This window comes from Suricata suricatta, chromosome 5 (genome assembly GCF_006229205.1).
Source record: "Suricata suricatta isolate VVHF042 chromosome 5, meerkat_22Aug2017_6uvM2_HiC, whole genome shotgun sequence".
Classification (NCBI taxonomy): Eukaryota; Metazoa; Chordata; class Mammalia; order Carnivora; family Herpestidae; genus Suricata; species Suricata suricatta.
This window is the reverse complement of record NC_043704.1, coordinates 152,936,362-152,957,133: the sequence shown is the minus strand read 5'-3', so window position 1 is coordinate 152,957,133 and position 20,772 is coordinate 152,936,362. Positions and strand designations below refer to the sequence as shown.

Sequence of the window (20,772 nt, the reverse complement as noted above, 5' to 3'; positions counted from 1 at the left end):
GAATTTTTTTTAATCTTCCTTTATTTCCCACATTCACTACAAATCCTCTATAGATTACAGAATCAGAAAAAAATCTGCTCATTACAATGTATGAAAAAAAATCTCCCTAAAAAACCTGCCTCTTTCCCAGTGGTCTTGTTTCCAAGAAGTTCAAGAAGTCTACGGAGACTGGGGTGCTGGGAGTCGGGATGCGAGTTTGCTGGAAGAAGAGGTTTTCCTATTTCTCTTGGGTAACAAGGGACACTTGAAAGGTGACTTAAATATGACCTTCGTGTCATAAAGACTAATCCTGGCACCTGGTTTTCTGCGGGGGTTCAACAATGTCCTCTGTTTAAGAGGGGAGAAAGGAGAGTGAAAGCAGTGATTTAATAAAAGCCAGCCGTCCTCGGTCCCTTTTCAGCCGGGTCGTCAAGAATCATCTCCAGGTGGCCCTGTTCCCATGCAGGTGATACTTTGCACAACCATCTAGACCAGAATTACGTTCCTTCCAAGCCCTCTGGGGAAGCAGTAAAACTACGAAATCAGAACAACTTCCATACTTATCTTTTTCTGCTGTTGGTTGAAGTTGTCAATAATAACACCGATGAAGAGATTCAGAGTAAAGAATGAACCGAAGATGATAAAAACCACGAAGAAAAGGTAGTTTATTGTGTTCTCCTCAAACCCTGGCTGTAGTTCTTTCTGTTGGGGATTTTTGTAAACAAGAAAAAAAAACAATTACTGAAGAAAATTATTAACCATCTCAACTGCCTTACCTAGGGGCCAAGGTGTTTCTCAGCAGTAGCTTTAGCTACTCAGTCTCCTCCAAATAGCATGGCTCATGCAGGGAGACCCTCGTTCAGGTTCCCCTGGAGGAGCTTGGGTGATCCCACGTGCTGGGGGGGGGGCATGTGAAAAGGCTTAGGCTTTCTCTGCTAAGCAGTGGAGAATCATGAAAGGGTAGAAAGATTGGGAATGACCACATGTGTCTTTTGAGAAGGTCTCTAGAATGTCTATAAGGACACATAACTGGAAGGAGCCAGACTGGAGATGGGGCCACTGGAGAAGGAGCACAGTCCCTTAGGACAGAGGCGACCACCAACTCTTGATGAGCAACTACATCCTCCCTACAGAGCCCACTGTGGTATTTAGTCTGTGCTTGTGCCCTGTCACTCTTGAATTCCCAGTGCCTGGCATGCTTCGTGATGTGTAGATTCTCAATACACCTTGGATGGATGGATGGATGGATGGATGGATGGATGGATGGATGGATGAATAAAGAAGCTCTAGAAAAGACACAAAAATAGACTACAACTAAGTTCCCCCAACTCAAGGTGTGACCAAAAGCCTCCAAAATCCCTTTGTCTGAGTTCTTCACGTTGTCACTGGCTTTATGCAGTTTGGGATCAGGTAGCAGGAAGATTTCTTTTTTCCTTCTACAGATCAGATTCAAAGATATAGCTATGAGTGTTGATAGCTCTGTCACCTATTGAATGTTTTTAGGATGTTTGTTATTCAACACCCTCCACACAGACTAATGTAATGAAGGTAATATTTGAAAATATTTTTGTTCTGCCTTGAAGAGTACCTGGTCTTGGTCCCAATTAGCTTGAGATGTCCATTTGTTTGAACTAAGGGTGGCCATTAATACAAAAATAATACAATGGCAAGAAAAAAATCTCCGTGTGGCATCTGACACTTAAAATAAGGTTATAATGCAGGCTAACAGTTCTGCAAAGGAAGGTTCCAATAGGAAAAGTAAAGGATAAACACTCACCCCTTTGTACCTAAGGGATTGTCAGAAAAAGAAACAGAAGACAGAGAACACCAGAGCCACAAGATGTGTATCCTGATTCTCCCACTTTGGGTTTGCAGAGGGGACTTGGGAGTCAGTAAACTGAAGGGAACATGATGAGGCAGAGAGGATATTTTTGTTCAGCTTCTGTATTTTTCTACAAGGAAGCTGCCACTGGGAAGGCAGCAGGATGACTTAATAGGGTAGAGCAGCACCCTTGGACAGGAAGTCTCTCAGACTTTTCAGTGTTCATGAGGCTTGGAAATGGAGTTGACAGCCATGGGCTGCCCTGGTGGGCTTTTGGTAAGCAATGGGAGTAGACTGCTGGGCCAGGGAGCCAGTAGAGGAAATGGGAGAGAGTTGGTGTTTAAGGCCAGGAAGAGTCAAGGAGGGAGGAAGGCTCGTGTTTTCACCAGTATTTGAGACCAGCAAGATTCTCTGTGACTACACAGACAAGGGTATCATCACGCTAGAAGCCAGCACACACCAGCTATGAGGTCCCAGGGCCAGCATCAGGACAGGCATCCCTCCACTCACCTATCACCCACTCTAGGGACGTAAGCCACACACCTCCTCCTGCAGATACCTGCATAAGATTTCCTACCTCCACCTCGAGGCAAATGGATGCCCTAGGTAAACTAGGGTGAAGGTCACATACTCAAAAGACAAAAAAACTAAGCACATTAATATTTTAAAATACTGTCTTTGTTATCATTTACTACTAGTGTGACACTTCTCATACCCCCTGCGCTGCCACTCCCAGCTCCCATGTACTGAACATCCCCTATGTGCCAGGCATCACTTCTGCAGACTCTAAACAAGACAACACGTGTGTGATGACAGGAAAAGAATAATGCCGATTCCATTCTTGATTCAACCATGTGCTCACTCCATGGCTTTGGGCAACACTCTTCCCTTCCATTCCTCTATTTTCTCTACTGGGAAATAGAAATGGACTAGATGGCTAAGTGCTCTCCAACTTTGGGAATCCATGATTACCTTTGACTTGACTAGAATTTAACAGTTGGCAATCCCCAGAAGCCTACTTAGCCTCTGGAGAGCATGGGGCCACGGAAAGTCCCTCTTATCGGATGTAGTCCATCCGTAAGGATTTACCAGGGTCCTTGGCTAGTACCCTTTGAAATCTGGCTTCTGCCTGTATACGCATCAGAAAAAGAAGTGAGAAAATCAAGGCATTCTGTGGTTCTGTTGCTTCTGGCTTCATCTCCTCCATGAGAGGTTTCTCCTTGGTCTGGAGACATAGGACTGGACTTTGGAGCAAAATAGAATGTAATACTCATCAGAAGATGAATTAAAAACCTTTTTTTAAATCCCTATTTCATAGTGTTTGTCCCAAGGAAAACAAGGCACAGAACGCTAGCCAGTGGAACTACGATGTGGGAACTTCTAGACTGTCTATATAGTGATGAAGCCCCTGATTTGACCCCAGCGCACTCTATAACATGGCAGAACACAAGCTCACCCCTCTGGAATCCACGGCTGCGTACATAATATCCATCCAGCCCTTAAACGTTGCCTATAACAAAAGCAGAGAAACACAAACACAGTTAGGGACTTGCTCCCCACAGCCACGTGCTGTAAACAGCAAGCTAGGCCCAGATGGTGCCCCACCCTTCCCGAGGGAAAGTCCAGATAGAAGAGCAGTAGAAGGGACTTCCAGAATGGGTGTCTTGTGGGCTTTTGTTCCTTCGTCATTCATACAAAATGAAAAGTTTTTTTTTATTTTCAAGAAATTCCTGCCTTAAAAATTTCTGGAGAAGCTGTGTAAAAGTAAAAGCTACTGGGAAGAGCCTGGCTAGGCTTTTCCAACACCTCACGTTGGCACTGTCTGTCAAAGACCTGCAACGGTGGGTTGACCTTGGGGACTGACTTCCAACCAAGAAGTGCTGCTTAGGGTCTGAGGTTCCACGCCTCTGAGGCCGGGGCTCTGGAGAGTGAGGCACCACGTAGGACAGGGTGAGACATGCGGGGCTTTGCTTGGAGGTCGAGGCTCAGTGGACTAAGAACCTTGGAGACGCTCGGTGGGGAACAATTCCAGAGGGCGCCGGCCTCCGCGAGGCCCTGGGATTTGACTCTACTCCTTCAGCGGAGTCCCTCTTTTTTCATTACGCTGAGAAATAATTTGTGCTTCTTTTAAGGTTTCTTTCCTCAGAGTGAAAAACATACCAGCAGCACTTACCACTTGCAACAGGGCAAGGTAGGCCATTCCCACGTTGTCAAAGTTGACCGGCAGGGTGACCCAACAAAAATTTCGACTTTCACACTGACTTTGGTTGGCAACAGTGGTGTAATTTATAAGCGAGTTTGTATCTGTTCCATTGATGCATTTCCCAAATTTTCCAGAAAAGAAGTATACTCCCAGGATACAAAATATGAGCCAGAAAATGAGGCAGACCAGCAAAACATTCAGAATGGCAGGTATGGCACCTATGAGAGCATTGACGACCACCTTGAAAAACAAAACAGAAGAAAAACACACCAGACCTGTAGGATTCGCCACGCTCTGGATCCCAGGATGGCCTATGGGAGGACTACACCTCTTAGGGCTCTGTCTTTACTCCCTACCCGCAAACCCCCACCCCTGCATCCTATGACAAGCCCTGCTCCCTCCATATGTAATGGGTCTTCCTGTTGTCACTGAGGAGCACTTGAGAAGGGTCCCCCGAGGAGGGTGTCACAGACTTATGGGACACCTGCCCTAGGACTGAAGGAAAGCCAGAACCCATCTTAGCTACCACAGAATGGATGCTGTATCTTAAATTATTCTTTCTCTCTCAAATTCTAAACGGTGCACTAAGTGGGAAGGAGTCCAGAAGAAGCTTGGCAATTTAAGGGAAGCCCAGCCGAAGAGCAATTGGCTTTCCCCTCCCACTCTCCCCGCATCTGACCTTCCCCCCACCTGCTGAAGAACGTACCTTCATTCCTTCAAACTTGGACAAAGCGCGCAGGGGCCTCAGCGCGCGTAGAGTCCTGAAGGACTTCAAGCTCTTTAAGTCGATGAGACTGGTCACAGAGACCTAGTGACAAGAGAAGCCACAGGTCATGTACCCGACCTGGCTTCCCGGGAAGCCAGTGCAGGACCGGCAGCCCTCAGAGCCGCAGACACAGGGTGTCCCCCACAGATTACCCAGAATCAGAAGGCAGCCAGCCCTCTAGAAGTCAGAAGGCAAGTGAAGAGGGTACTTTTCTCCTTGTCTGCCCAAGTGACAGCCCAGGCAGGTGAGGACAGTGCATTTACATGGTTTGTTTAATGAAAGGCAAAGTAAGCTGAGTGATTGTTAAAGGAAACCGATGGACGTGACCATGATGTTTCACTCGGGTCCTGAATTGGATCCTGGACTAAGGGGAGGCGAGGGTGGCCACAGTACGTGGGTAGAAAGAATTAACCATAAAAAAACCTTGTGGAAACAACCGACAAAATTTGAAAATGTGTGTGGATCTTACCATTGAGCCATGTTAAATTTCCTAACGTTGAGAACTGTGCTGTGACCATGAGGCCATCCCCTCATCCTCGGGAAATACACACCCGAATGTTTAGGGGTGACACCTGCAACCTAAATCAAGCAGTCTAGATTGAAAAATGGAGCAGATGGGGTGAAATGTTAACAGTAGGCTTCTCTGGGGAAAGATTATGATGGGTGATTTACGCTGTTTCTTGCAACTTTTCTGTAAGCTTGAAATGATATCAGAATAAAAAGTTACAATGAGATAATAAACTGCTAGTATTTCCCCTCACTCCAATGGCTCTTTTTGGGGGATTAAATCCAATTTTCTCTCCCAATATACTTCTTCCAAAAGGGCCAGGACTCAGGACTGGAAAGGTCTACAAATACACGAAGTGGAAACTTAACGAATAGCATGAGCTGAAGTGGAGAGCGCCATTTGCAGAGTCCAGTGACTCATGGATGATGCAAGGCGTCAAGAGGCTCAGCTTGGAAGAGGGGCTGCTCAGCGGGACAGGAAGTGAATTGTCACATGACTGACTCTGTTGATATTAGAGTTCACGGTTACCTAAAATCAGTCCCCACGAATCCTGCCAATCTCAGCATCGCAGTAAGATACTGGCAGACTATCAAAACTTTAAAATGGGTCATTCAGTTTTAAAAAAACGATCGATTCAAAATGCTCTTTATTTATAAAGGTTTCCTAAAACAGGCTTTTTGTTTGTGATGGCGTTGCCTGTTGGGAGAGTTTCTCAGCAGCTTTTCCACAAATGCTGCTTCTCCCTGGTTCCTAGCAAGAGGGGAAGGGGTGTCACAGCATTCTTCCGCTTGACCAAATACCTGTTAACGTGGACGGGAGGAGGCGTCGCTAGGGGGGCACTGGACACCTTTTTGCCTAGAACCCCACCCCCAGTCTCCGTCCCACTAACTTGGGAGGCACTGATGAGACACGCAGATGTAAAAATGTCCACGTTCCTTCCCACTCTACCGTCCTCTGCTGCTTTTATCTTATCTTTTTTTTTCTATCTAACTTGCATTTATCACTCTGCACTGTTTTGACACTCACCACTTTGATATATATTTTTTCCTTGTGGTTTCTTGCTTTTAACTATTGTCAAATATTACAGCATATAAATATTCATATTTTATGGGTCCATCCCCCATTGGTGAGTATCTAGGTTATTTCCATTTCTTTGCTATTATGAACAACACACCGGACACATGTGTGCATTTTTCCTGCATACATACTCAAGAATTTTCCTCAGATACAGAACTAGAAGTGGTATTTCTGGATAGTGAATTACAAATTGGGCTCATTTGTAATTTTACTTAATAGTGCAAAATTTTCCTGAGGCACCTGGGTGGCTTAGTCAGTTAAGTCTGACTTTTGGTTTCAGCTCAGGTCATGATCCCAGGGTTATAGGATCAAGCCCCATTTTCAGGTGTGGAGCCTGCTTGGATTCTCTCCCTCCTTCTGCCCCTCTGTCCTGCTCTCTCTCACTCAAAATAAATAAATACACATTTAAAAAATTAGTGCAGGGGCGCCTGGGTGGCTCAGTCGGTTGAGCGCCCGGCTTCGGCTCAGGTCATGATCTCACAGTTCGAGCCCCACGTCAGGCTCTGTGCTGACAGCTCAGAGCTTGGAGCCTGCTTTGGATTCTGTGTCTCCCTCTCTCTCTGCCCCTCCCCTGCTTGCGCTGTCTCTCTGTCTCTCAAAAATAAATAAAAAATATTTTTAAAAAAATAGAAAGAAACCACCAGCATTAAAAAAAAAAAAGTGCAAAAATTTCCCTAAAATGACTGTACCATTAGCAGTGATTAAAGATTCATTTTCTTCTATCTACCTAAGTATTAGAGATTATCCAGCTTTATATTTTTATCAGTCTCATGAGTAACACAAAGCTTCTCATTTTAACATGCTCTTCTGAGTTAGTGTGTCATTTTGAGCTAGTATGTATTTCTTCATATACTTATTAGCAACTTGAGTTTCTTATGTTAATTACCTGTTTGCATCCTTCTTCCATTCTTAAACTGAGTTGTCTTTCTCTTGTCGATCTGTAGAGAGTTTTTTATACTATGGATAAAAATGCTCTGTTCTGTCTCCAGGCCCTAGCCTGCCTTTAAAATTATAATTCCTTTGAATAAAAAACCAAAAGGTTTACATTTTGGTATAGCTGAATTTAATTATTTTTGTGGCTGTGTTTGTATGTTTCTTTTTACATATATATTTTTTAAGTCCAACTATTTATTTTGAGAGAGAGTGTGTGTCCGTGCAGGGGAGGGGAAGAGAGAGAGGGAGAGAGAACCCCAAGCAGGCTTCTTGCTATCAGTGCAGAGCCCAATGCTGGCCTTGAATTCCCAAACTGTGAGATCATTACCTGAGCTGAAATCCAGAGTTGGGCGTTTAACTGACTGAGTCACCAAAGTGCCCCTCTATTTTTCTACTTCAAAATTATAAAGATCAGGGCGCCTGGGTGGCTCAGTCGATTAAGGATCCAGCTTTGGCTCAGGTCATGATCTCACAGTTCGTGGGTTCAAGCCCCGTGTTGGGCTCTGTGCTGACAGCTCAGAGCCTGGAGCCTGCTTCCGATTCTGTACCTTCCTCTCTGTCTGCCCCTCCCCTGCTCGTTCTGTCTCTCAAAAATGAATAAAAACAGAAAAAAAAAATTAAAAACCAAAATTATAAAGATCATTTAATCAATGTTGATTAACAAGCAGGATAAAAGGATTACTCATACACATTCTCTTATTTAATCTGCACAGCAATTTTTTGAATGAAGTACATTTTACATCACCTACCATGTGACAGACAAGGAAATCTGAAGCTCAGAGGATTAACAACTTATTTCAGGGGAAACTGGGATTCACACCTTGGTCTGTGTGATACTAAGACGAATAACAGAAATAGTGGACCACACTTGTCGAGTGCCTTGTCTGGGATTTATAAAGTATATATTTATAAGATTGTTTCTTTCCTGGTTCTAATCATTTTTGTTCCATTCACTTTATTACTAAAGTTATACTTGCCTCATTAAATAAAGTTTGCAAGCTTCCTCTCTTGTTTTATCCTTTGTAACAGTTTGAATAAGGTTGGGGGCAACTGCTTATCTGAGTTCAGGCTGCTGTCGCAGAGTATCATGGCCTGGGTTGCTTATGGATAACGGCAATTTATTTCTCAAGTCTGGAGGCTGGGAAGTCCAAGAGCAAGATGCCAACAGGATCCGTCTCTGGTGAGAGACCACATCCTGGCTCACCCACAGCTTTCTTCTCCCTGCCTCTTCACACGACAGCAGGGAGGGAGGAAGCTCTGTGGAGTTCTCTTTTATAAAAGCAGTGGTTCTGTTCACGAGGGCTCTGCCCTCATAGCCTAATCAGCTCCCAAAGGTGCCACCTCTAAATAGGAACACATTGAGGATTATGTTTCAATGTACACAGTTTAGGGGATGCAAACACTCAGTACATAGCACTACTCCCGGAAGTGTGATAAAACTTGCCCATAAAACCATCTGGGCCTGGTGCCCTTTTTTGACAGTGTGGTATTGGACTGTTGTTTTGGTATTTTCAATGGTTCTTGTTAGATTTATGTTTTACAGTTTGTATCTGGTCAGATTTAGGCACTTTGTAGTCTATACTCTCATTTTTATTAATGTGAAGATTTATGACAAAAGAAGGAAGCACTTTGCCTAAAGTTACACAGAAAAAGCGCACACAAGATAGCTTTAAAAGCAGTTTCCTAAGTTTAGGTCAGTAGACTATAGGTCTTTAGAATGGAGACACCAATCATTTGTCCACTGTCTTATGAATTCTTCATTATAATATAATATAATGGCTTCAGAGTGATTTGCACCCTGGAAACTGATAGGGTTGACAGTCATGTAGATATTTTTATTCCCTTTTATCATTCCTGTTGGAGCTCCCAAAGCACTGGTGCCTTTTTAAAATGCCTGAACCACATGGCTACTTGTGTCCACCAATAATTTTTAAAATTTTAATTTAAATTCTAGTTAGTTAACATACAGTGCAACATTGGTTTCAGGAGTAGAACTCAACGATTCATCACTTACATGCAACACCCAGTGCTCATCTCAACAAGTGCCCTCCTCAATGCCCATCACCCCTCTATCCCACCCCTCTCCCACCTCCCTCCATCAGCCCTCAGTTTCTTCTTCATTGTTAAGAATCTCTTATGGTGTGTTTCCCTCTCTCCCTTTTCTCCCCCTTCCCATGTGTTTATCTGTTTCTTAAATCCCACATATGAGCAAAATCATATGGTTTTTGTCTTTCTCAGTCTGACTTATTTCACTTAGCATAATACACTCTAGCTCTAGCCACATTGTTGCAAATGGCAAGATTTCATTCTTTTTGATGGCTGAGTAATATTCCATTGCATATATATATATACCACATCTTCTTTATCCATTCATGAGTTGATGAACACTTGGGTGTGTCCACCAACATTAACAACATTATGGTTCTCCAATAGGTATGCTGACCACATGGTTTATGCATTCTTCATGTCCACTTCTTTAAATAGCAGGGACAAAGTCTAACCAATTAGCTCATGGTAGAAAGGATATCAGTGTTAAAACCCAGGGCTTTAGAGTGAGGCTTACTGGGATTTTGAGTTTCACCTCCACCACTTCTAGCCAATCTTTGACATGTTTCTTAACTTCTCTTGACTTAGTTTCTTCCTGTGTATATGAGAAAAATAATAGTGCCTACCATATTGAGTGGTTGCGATAACTAAAAGAAGGAGGGCATATGAAGCATATGGCAGAGTACCTGGTACAGAGAAAGTATTTGATAAATGTGGTATACTATTATTATACTATTATATACTAGTAGACACTATTAGCTTTAGCATCACACAGATCAAGGTGTGAATCCCAGTTTCATCCGAAGCAAGTTGCTGACCATATGAGCCTCAAGGTTCTTTATCTGTAATTTGGTATGTGATATATAACTCTGCTTAGCCCAGAACATTTTTGTGCAGATTAAATGAAAAGAATGTTCTTATGTTGCTTAACAATCAAGATGGAGAGCAGCCTAGTCTATTGGCTTCTGACCTGCTTTGAGAAGTCTTGAAAGAAAATGGAAAGTTAGAAGGAGGAATGCAGGACACTCATTATTATTCTAGGCATTTTTAGACACAAGCAGGGCTTATGGAGAGAATGGATGAGACCCATCATGGAAACAATTGGCGTGGGGAGAAAATGAAGTGCAGTATGAAGAATGTGACCCAGAACAGACAGGACTGCTGATGGGTAGATGACAACTATTTACAACTACTGTGAAGAAAGATATTTTGGAGAGGCACCCATGTAAGTTAGCCCACATGAAAAGCAGCTCCCTTATGATACCCTCCCCTCCCCTCCCCCCAACCCTTGCCTGCATGGGACACAGAGATGGTAAAACTTACAATCACAATGATGAAATCAAGCCAGCACCAGACACTGGTGAAATACTTCCCAAATCCAAAGGCTACCCATTTTAGACCCATCTCCAGGATAAAAATGTATGTGAAAATATGGTCAGTACAATTAAGTAATGCTTGGATATTGGGTCGTTTCTCAAGGTGAATATCTTCAAATACCTGAAATGATAAAGCATAGCCATAGGCCAGGTTGAATATTTGCAGAGAACTACTTGCTGACTTCCCTTTTTAATTTTTATTCCTTATTGAATAAACTAGTATCTCTTTTGGTAACAAGGTTTTGCTCAAAAGGTATTAAGGATGAAATTCTCAGTGGAATCAATTCCTTGAGTAAGTAAAACTAGAAGAAGGAAAATCCTATTTCTAGACTTCTATTGCTGCAATAGCTCCCTAGCTCTCATCACTGACCCCTGAAATATGAAAACATCTTCCTAGCAGATCACTGCACAATTTTCTGGTCTTCCTGATCCTTTCAACTGTTGTCAACAATATCTTGCCAATGTTTCCAGAACCACCCAGTAAAATATTCCATCACTTGCATCCTCTTAGTTACTTTACTAGCCCTATTCAGTGGCTCTCCATCGTTTGTAACACCTTAGGTCCAAATTCTTTAGCCTACCCTCTAAATCCTGCCAACCCTGATGCCAATGATCTACAACAAACAGTCCTACCACTTACCCATGTTATCCTGATAAAAATGGATGTGCTCATTTTTATGTGTACCAAGCAAGACATGCAAAAGTTGAGGAAGGTCTGGGATAGTGTAAGTTTCTTTGAATATGAAACATTCTTTAAGTGTGATCATAAAAATGAGATGCCTTAGCTTCTGGAGAGACCCTTTTTCATGCTACATCCAAACATTTCCCTTATCCAAAGTGTATATGTGATTCTTCAGGGTCTATATAGGGTAGAAACCGAGAATGGAAAAAAAAAAGAAAAGAAGATAAGGGGCCCTAGTACTGAATCTGTCAAGACATTTGGGAAAACACTGAAGTCAAGAAAGAAATTGGTCCTGCTGTTAAGTAGTAAGGTCATCCCACAGCCCCATGGCCCTAGGGGAAATTATTGCAAATGAATAAAACAGTTTGACTTTCAACTCCTAGGTGGGCTTTGACTGGAGAAGACCCTCCACTTCTTCCTGTGCCCTGCTGTCTCCTCACATTTTTGAAGTCTCAGTTTGGCTGATATTTTCTACAGGAAACTGTCCTTATTCCACCAAGAATGAGTTAGATGCCCATTCTACGTGGCCCATGCCACCTGCTGCTTCTCTAAGTGTATCACTATGGCCCTGGTCTGTAATTGCTTGGACCCCATCTGTCTTCCCTACTAGACTCCATGTTCCTGGAAGTCAGAGACTTGTCTGCGTGTTTGCCTCTTAAAGACAGACAAATGTGAATGGTGTTGGAAGCTTATTTCCTTTGTCGTTTTGGAAGCTCAGCAACAAGTTGGGTCAGCAGATCTGAGTTTGCTCAATAGAAGAGTAAGTCAATATTAGCAACTGAGTTTTGGAGGATCCCACATTATAATGAGGACACTTCCTTGTCCAGGAAGCTCCTGTTATTACACAGTTGCCCAGACTGAGCTCCCCAAACTTTAATGAGTCCCAAAGCATCTAGGTTCTGATTCAGTGGATCTGGGGGGGTCTGAGACTCTATTTCTAACAACTTTTCAAGCGATACTAAGGCTGCTGGTCCACACAGCACATACAGTGGCAAGTGACTCGACATTCCTTGTCCTCAATTCTCTACAAATATGTTAAGTGAAACAGGACCGGAATTCTTTTCCTATAACTCTCTACATTGTGTGTTCAGTCTTGCTTTGTCCAACCTACACGTCTCTTATCAGAACACAGATGTGAGCTAGGAGGATGGTACCGTGTCTCCGTGGCCTTCTGACAATACCATGCTTTCCCACTGGCTAACACAGGGTTTGATAGACACCAATTACCATTTGTGGAATAAATGAAGAATGCTATTACTTGAATAGAGTAAAAATTCAGAGAAAATGTAATCCCAGAGGTCTACAGGGAATCCTAGACCAAGGGTTAGCAATAATAATTAAGAGAGTTCTCTGGCATGGTTTAGAAAAATTTACTTTCTTTTCTTGAGAAATAATTTGTACTGCAAGTAGATAAATGGAGATGTGTGCCGATCATAGGCCCTGGTGGGCCTGAGTGTGTGCTCATGTCCTTTCAGCTAGAGATCACACAAATGTAAAGCACTAGCCAGGAAGGCAGTGGTGTCCCTTCCCATTGCTAGTGACTTAATGTTCTGTGACCCTAAATCAACAAGGGGGAACCGAAGGTTCCGTTCACTTATATAAAAAATAGTAAGAGAGTTTAGTTCTACAGTATGTCCATTTTAAGGGAAAATACAAGATAGAAGGGGAAGAAAGGAAAGAGAGAGAAACATGTAGGTAATAAGGAAGAAGATACCATCACCCAAGTGGGGGAGGCAAAGAGAGGGCAAGAAGGACCAAAAGGTGAGGAGAGAGAGCAGGAAGGAGTTTTAGACTGTATGCTATAGAGGCCGATGGATTTGGAGTTATTTCCAAACCTCACTGGGACACACCTGACACCTCGATTTAGACGGATCTGCCAGGTACATAAAGCATCATCTCTGTGTCTCTCCTTCCAAGGGAACATGAATGGTGGAAAATACCAAGACAACTTATTACATCCTAAGCTGATCCCTGTAGCCTTTTCCTTCTAATGTTTCACCTTTTGGAAAGCAGCACTGTGGTCTTCAGAAAGAGAGGAGTAGAAACACTGCTGTCCGTAGGAAGAAATATGTAGGATACAGTGAAAATGTCTAGAAATTCTCTAAGAATGAGGGACAGGCCTGGGGTTAAGGGCAGACTCCAGTAGCCACCTTAAAGTGCTGGTTTGAGTCATGCTTCCTCACAGATAAAGTGTCTTTGGCTTGGGGACTTCCCAGTCGGAGCATGACTCCAGAAGTTGTGTAAAATCTTGCCCTTGAGGGGACCCAGCAGCAGAAATCCCACTTCTGTCTTGCCTCCCTACATTCACAGCCCCATGTCAGGATGCAGCCCAGCTGCCTTGATCCCCAATGTCCCCACAAGACTGTGATCATTTACCAGTGCCCCACTGCTCAGCAGAATCACAAAGATAACAAAGCTCTCAAACCAACTGTGTTTCACTATTTGGTAGCAGGTTTTCCGCAGGTTCCACCAAATGATCCAGGGGGACTTTCTCTTGTCCATGGCACAGCATGGGAACCAGCGACCCAGGCCTGCAAGGAATGCATAGTAGCATTATCATTAGTGCCTGCCTTGAACTGTAATTATAATCCTAACTCCCCATCCCTGCCTTCATGGGTATCTCTTACCTTTGCATTTCTTCCCACTGAAGAGGTGAAGTCGTTTTCCAACCCCTTGAATCTGGGCTTGGCCACGTGACTTGATTTGGCCAACAAAGTGTAATCATGCACACATGCCAGTTCTGAGCTTTGGCCTTAACGGGCCATGCATGTTTCCACTTGCTCCCCAGCACCATTTCCATAAGAAAGGAATATTTGGGCCAGCCCACTGGTTTCAGGAGAAGGAGGATGGACATGCGGTACAGAGCCAAGTGGCCCAGGTAAGCCCAGGCTAGACTGGCCCGCTCCCAGTTATTACCACTCAAATGAATAAAGCCAGACAAAATCGGCAGAGATAACCAGCCTAGATGAGTGGAATCATGTAGAGGCATGTTTACTATGGTGTGCCACTGGGGCATCATGGCTGTTTGTCACGTGCAATTTCTTTTGACAACAGTAAGCAGTGTCGTAAGGACTGAGGGGAAGAGGTAAGGAGGGGCACGGGCTCTGTGAACCACCCAAACCACACATGGAAGAATCTGATCAATTGTCAAGGTGCTTACACATAGCTGAGCATTTGACTTCAATATACACCAGTCTTCAGCATGAATCCAATCAGCCTTCTCCCCTTGTCTCCTCCACCCACCCTCCAAGTCCTGTGATGCTAATTTCACAGTGATCACAACTTCCACTCCGTTCTTCATCATCTTCCTGAGCAACTGTGAGGTCTTCTCAGTCTGCCCCTGCCGTCCTCCATTGTTTAGAGCAGCAATAGATTAATCTCCCTAAAAGACTATTTCTTCTTTTATGCCACTCCTCCCTTCTTCCAGAAGCCAACCTTTCTTCTCCAACTACACTGTTGACAACCTGTGCATACCTCAAGGACCAGTCCAAATGTAAGTCAGGAGACCGGTGATCTACTCCTAGCTGACTTCTGACCCCTGGGCAGTTTGGGGCTGTCAAACAACCTGGAATATGTTTGAAACCATTCTTGGTGTCCTTTCTGAGAAAGCCTAGTGTCAAACTTACAGAAAAATTTTTAATTTTTGGATTCATTAATTCATTTAAGTCTCTCTCTGTCTCTCTCTGTCTCTGTCTGTCTGTCTGTCTCTCTCTCTCTCTCTCTCTCTCTGTCTCTCTCCCTATCTCTCTATCTATATTTGTTGAGTCCATAATCTGGGCAAGGTTCCATTCTCACACTAGAGATACAATATTGATTAAGTCACTGCCTATGTTTTTAAGGACCTCACAAAAGAGACAGATACAAATAAATTCTCCACAATGAATATAGGAAATAATAAAGTCACATAGGAATGAACCACTGTATCTACTCAAGGAATCAGGAAAGACTGCATTTATTGGTTGCTTATTATGTTCCAGATACTCTTCTAGGTTACATTCACTCATTTAATATGAATAACCTCTTTCAGTAGCTACTCTTATTATAGCCATCTTATAAATAAGGCACAGAGAGGCTAAGTAAATTAAACAAGTCACACAGCTAGTAAGTGGAGAGGCCAAAATTAAGCTGAGGGAGTCTGGCTCCAGAGCCAAAGCTCCTAACTACAATGCAATCTTCCTCCAGAGAAAAGTCTTGAGGATGTGTTGAGGGTCTGGCAGGGCTCTATTCAACCCTGGTCCGGTTCCCTTGGTATACCCCCTCGTCTATGTCCTGACAACGGATGTACTGGGGATTATAGAGAGTGGAAGACATATTGGCCCAGTGGGCTCTCTATGAAAGTTTTCTAGAGTTTCTACCCTGGTTGTCAGCCTATGTAAGCTGAGCCCTCCTAAATCAAGAATTCCCTAAAATCTCCTTTGCCTGGATCTGAAAAAGACCCTAAGATTCTATAGCTGCCCTCTCTTCACTTTTGCCTCCAGTAGAAGCAGAGAGAAGGCATCTATCAAAATCACAGAGCTTCAAAGAATAACAGAATTTCATCCAAATATTCTGCGAACTGGATGCAGGAATACCGCCACTTACCTTTGGGGAAACATCTCTCTGGTTCCTTTTTGGGGACCATTTCAGGTACCCTTGCAAAAGGATCCTGTGGGTCAATGGTGCTACACTCCGAGAGAACACTGGTAGTCTCCGACTTCTGCACATCAGAACAAAAGAAAAGGAATCATTCACCAAGACTGTCTCTCACCGCGGTAGCCCCTGATGCCTCACTGTGGGGCGTTTTAGGAATAAAGCTAGCTAGACAAAGGTTCCAGGTACAGGGGTTTCTAGAAAGCGTCCCTCTCATTGGGTGTTCTTAAAAAGTGCTCTGACTAGCCCTGACCTTAGAAGAGAATTTCCTAACTGCTCTCCCTGGCTGAAAAAAAGACAAGGTATATGAAGACACAGCGTCTCAATCTTTTCCTCTACAAATCACACACTACCCAACTCCAAATAGGAGGCTGGGTGATGAGGTGCAGGCTACATTCCTGAGACTAATTTTCATCTCTCTCAAGTCCTAGAATAGCAGCCCCCCACTAGTGGCTCTCACTGCTTTCATCCCCCAGGAGACATTTCGACAACGTCTAAAGGCACTTTTTATTTCACACCTGGGGGTACTATTTGCATCTAGTGGGTAGACGCCATGAATGTTGCTAAACGTCCTACAATAGACAGGACAACCTACCACAATGAGGGTTCAACATGCCCCAAATGTCAGGGCGGAGAGGTTAGAAACCCGGGCCTATGCCTTTGCTCAAGATCTGACTCTGGTCGTTGGTTCTGCATTAATCTTGATATTTTAATCGTGGTGGCCATCGTGTTATGTTGGAGAATGTGTATGGATAGGCCACAGGCTCCTTTCGGGAGCACCGTCAGAGACTTACCCTTCGGGGCATCTGGACTGACTGGCAGATATGATCCTCAGAGAACACATCGATTTCCCCACTTTGAGCTCCCGGGCTGGTGGGCTTCTTGGTCACCTGATGGAGTTCATATGCCTGACACAGAGAAGCCCAAGCAGAATTAATATTCCCCCTGGACATCTCACTTGAGAGAAAGCAAGATTGAATTATGACATTTTACTCTTTTTCTTTTTTACTTTTTAAAACTCTCCTGGAAAAACTCAACATAAAACAACCCTGGGAAAACGGCTATAGGAAACAGGCAATGAAACTTACTCAAAAGTCATATAGTCAAAACAAGATGGTTTTGGTACAAAATTCGCCAAATAATTCAGAAGTGAAACTTACTGTATTCTTTCTTTTTTTTCTTTTATTGATTGATTTTTAATAATTGTTTATTGTCAAATTAGTTTCCGTATAACACCCAGTGCTCTTCCTCACAAGTGCCCCCCACCATGACCATCCCCCCCTTCCCCTCCTCCTTCAACCCTCGGTTCCTTTTCAGTATTTAATAGTATCTCATAATTTGTATCCCTCTTTCTCCCCAACTCTCTTTCCCCCTTCCCCTCCCCATAGTCCTCGGTTACGTTTCTCCTGTTAGACCTATGAGTGCAAACATATGGTGTCTGTCCTTCTCTGCGTGACTTATTTCGCTTCGCATGAATATCTAAATAATAAATTATTTAAAAAGTGATACCGGTATAATTATCCCTGAAAAATAATGTAATACAGAATGTACAAAAAATAAATTCCATAATGATTTGATATACTAATATAAAAATAGATGAGTATGAATAATTTAGAAAATAATTTTTTTATTCTTTGGGATATAGAGGGTTGGCTTACTGAACTAGAAAAGGGCATAAAGACACAAATGAAAATGTATTACTACATTTAAAAAAAAGTAAATTTTGTGTGATGCCCTGCAAGTATACTCAAGAAAGATGTGCAAAGTCATGCTTTAGGTGAGAGTTTCATTCTACAATCTGTGTGAATGTTCCTGTGATTCTGACACTCTCAGGCCATAATGTAAGAACACTTCTCCCTTTTGAACACATGCATGGACATAGTACCCATACACACACACACACACACACACACACACACACACACACGAAAAGCAGGTAAATATATCTATGGACCAGACAGGGAACAGAAATATGAAGTAGTAGCAATTTAAAGCATATAGCAGATAATGACAACTAAAAGTGCCCCTGTGAGGAAGGGAACCACAGTTATGTCCTAGGCTTGAACCTGTGGGTTGGGTTCAAGTTCTTGCACTTAAGAGAGAAAGCCAAAACAAGTTGTTGTCAATGCTTGGAACTACAATTATACACAGCTGCATATCTAGGGAGGCAGAAGGAAGGCCTCAGAAATAGGAGCTGAGTAAAGGTACTTACTAGATCTGAAATACACCTAGTGTGACTATTCAACAAGAATCTCAAGTTGGCAACTTAAGACTTGGCTCTGCTACGGCTGTCCTAGAAGTGTCTGTTAAAGACGCCACAGACTTAGACTGCAGAGTAACTGACAGATCCTCTCACTGAAGATGAAATTTTAAACTAAGACTCCAAAATACAGGAGGAGACAAAAAAAATCAGTGGCCCTAAAAATTAACTACTAGGAGGTGAATTTACTTGAGAAAGAAATGAAATAAACTAACAATCTGGAAGCATCATTAAAATGAATACATTTAGGATTTAATAAAAAAGGTATATAGAGTTTCACTTCCTGAATGGCAATGTAAGGAGGTCTATGGACATGTTCTCCAGAGAAATAAGCCTAAGTGGTGAAAAATATTTTTAAGAAATCATTTAGAGTCTCTGGAAATTGCCCTAAGGTTATACAGCAAAAGAAGAAACATTTATTCAAAAAAATCTTCAGAATTCAGTAATAGTAGCAGGAGTCCAGGGCAGCTGAGCCACGATTTCCCCTCTCCCTCCCTCCCTTCCAGCTCAGTTTGATGGAAGCCTTACTTCAGGCAGCTGTGACCAAGAAGAGGAGGTTCCCTCTATCTTCAGCCCCCAAGGGAGGGCTATGTATCTTATCAGGAGGTGTGGATCTGCAGCTTTTCTTATTCTCTGCAACTCTGAGTTGGAGTCCACATTCCTGGTGAATGTGGCCAAGAATCTGGGCTTTCTTTTTCAAACCAGCCCCTACGCATAGGACAGAGACTATTCCAGTTTCAACGGTTTGAGAATACTGGAATCCTGCTAACCCTCAGCCACCTAGTTTGTAGGGAAGAGGCTCCATGCAGAAAGAGGGAAGCTGAGAAGATGAGAAGCCACTGCCCCTCCAAGTACTTGCACTAGTAGCTAAGAGATTTTTGTCTATGGTAGGAAGTATTTCATGAGAAACAAGAACTCTAAAGCTCTCCACAAAAGAACTGACTTTATCGGAAACACTGTGAGGGAGTTCAAGCCTAAGGGTATTCTTGAAAACAATGAAGATTTTGATGGTAAGCAAATAAGAAGAGACTGGTAGCTCTTCTTCATTAAAGGCAACAAACGAAACCACACATCAGCAAGTTCACCCCAGAGACCCATGGAAAGAGACAGCTAAGAAGAATCTCCCTGGGGTCAGAACAAATCTCAAAGACTGGCCTTATAAGCAAACCCTCCCTGAATTTAATTAGATCAGACTGTGGAGCAATTAATGCCCTGTGGTATTGTCAAAAACAATAGAGCAATTAAGCCAGCAATTAGTTGAGCCTAAAGTCTGGGTGTGATGCCATACATGGCAGACAGATTAACAGAGAGATCATGGAAAGAGATAGTCAAAGACACACCTACTAAAATAACTGTCATCCCGCAGTGACCACCTGCAAACCCAATGGCATGCTCTCTAAAGTGACACCAAATTGAGGATGATATTGGCTGTGGGCTTTTCATAAACTGCTTTTATGATGTTTAGGTAAGTTCCTTCGATTCCAACTTTCTCAAGGGTTTTTATTAAGAAAGGGTGCTGTATTTTGTCAAATGCTTTTTCTGCATCTATCGACAGGATCATATGGTTTTTATCCTTTCTTTTGTTAATGTGATGAATCACATTGATAGATTTGCGAATATTGAACCAGCTCTGTGACCCAGGAATGAATCCCACTTGGTCATGATGGATAATTTTTTTAATATGCTGTTGAATTCGATTTGCCAGTATCTTTTTGAGTATTTTTGCATCTGTATTCATTAAGGATATTGGTCTGTAGTTCTCTCTTTTTTGGCTGGGTCTCTGCCTGGTTTGGGTATCAAGGTGATGCTGGCTTCGTAGAATGAGTTTGGAAGTTTTCCTTCTATTTCTATTTTTTTGGAATAGTTTGAGAAGATCAGACACATGACAGGGGTGTCCACTCTCACCACTGTCGTTTAACATTGTGCTGGAAGTCCTAGCATCAGCAATCAGACAACAATGGGAAATAAAGGCACCAGAATTGGCAAAGAAGTAGTCAAACTTTCACTTTTTGCAGATGACATGATACTCTACATGGAAAACCCAGCGGACTCCTCCAGAAGCCTTTTAGAACTGATGAATGAATTCAGTAAAGTTGCAGGGTACAAAATCAATGTACAGAAATCAGCTGCATTCCTATACACCAATAATGAAGCAGCAAAAACACAAATCAAGAAAGTGATCCCATTCACGATTGCATGAAAAACCATAAAATACCTAGGAGTAAACCTAACCAAGGATGTAAAAGACCTATATGATGAAAACTATCGAAAACTTATGAAAGAGATTGAAAAAGACACCAAGAAATGGAAAAACATTCCCTGCTCATGGATCGGAAGAATAAACATTGTGAAAATGTCATTATTACCCAAAGCAATCTACACATTCAATGCAATCCCCATAAAAATTGCACCAACATTCTTCTCAAAGCTAGAACAAACTACCCTCAAACTCGTATGGAACCACAAAAGACCCTGAATAGCCAAAGTAATA

At 42.8% G+C, this 20,772-nt stretch overlaps 1 protein-coding gene across 1 annotated transcript in view; it reads right to left on the bottom strand.

Annotated features, from left to right (window-relative positions):
* Window positions 1–20,772, bottom strand: part of SCN11A (sodium voltage-gated channel alpha subunit 11) — an 88,481-nt gene that overhangs the window by 16,119 nt on the left and 51,590 nt on the right. Inside the window, exons 16-23 of the mRNA XM_029938789.1 lie at window positions 16,816–16,929; window positions 15,974–16,088; window positions 13,769–13,923; window positions 10,658–10,831; window positions 4,711–4,812; window positions 3,975–4,244; window positions 3,258–3,311; window positions 540–681 (exon numbers count right to left, since the gene is read on the bottom strand). Coding sequence (XP_029794649.1) covers window positions 540–681; window positions 3,258–3,311; window positions 3,975–4,244; window positions 4,711–4,812; window positions 10,658–10,831; window positions 13,769–13,923; window positions 15,974–16,088; window positions 16,816–16,929 — 1,126 coding nt within the window. The remainder of the gene's footprint in view (window positions 1–539; window positions 682–3,257; window positions 3,312–3,974; window positions 4,245–4,710; window positions 4,813–10,657; window positions 10,832–13,768; window positions 13,924–15,973; window positions 16,089–16,815; window positions 16,930–20,772) is intronic.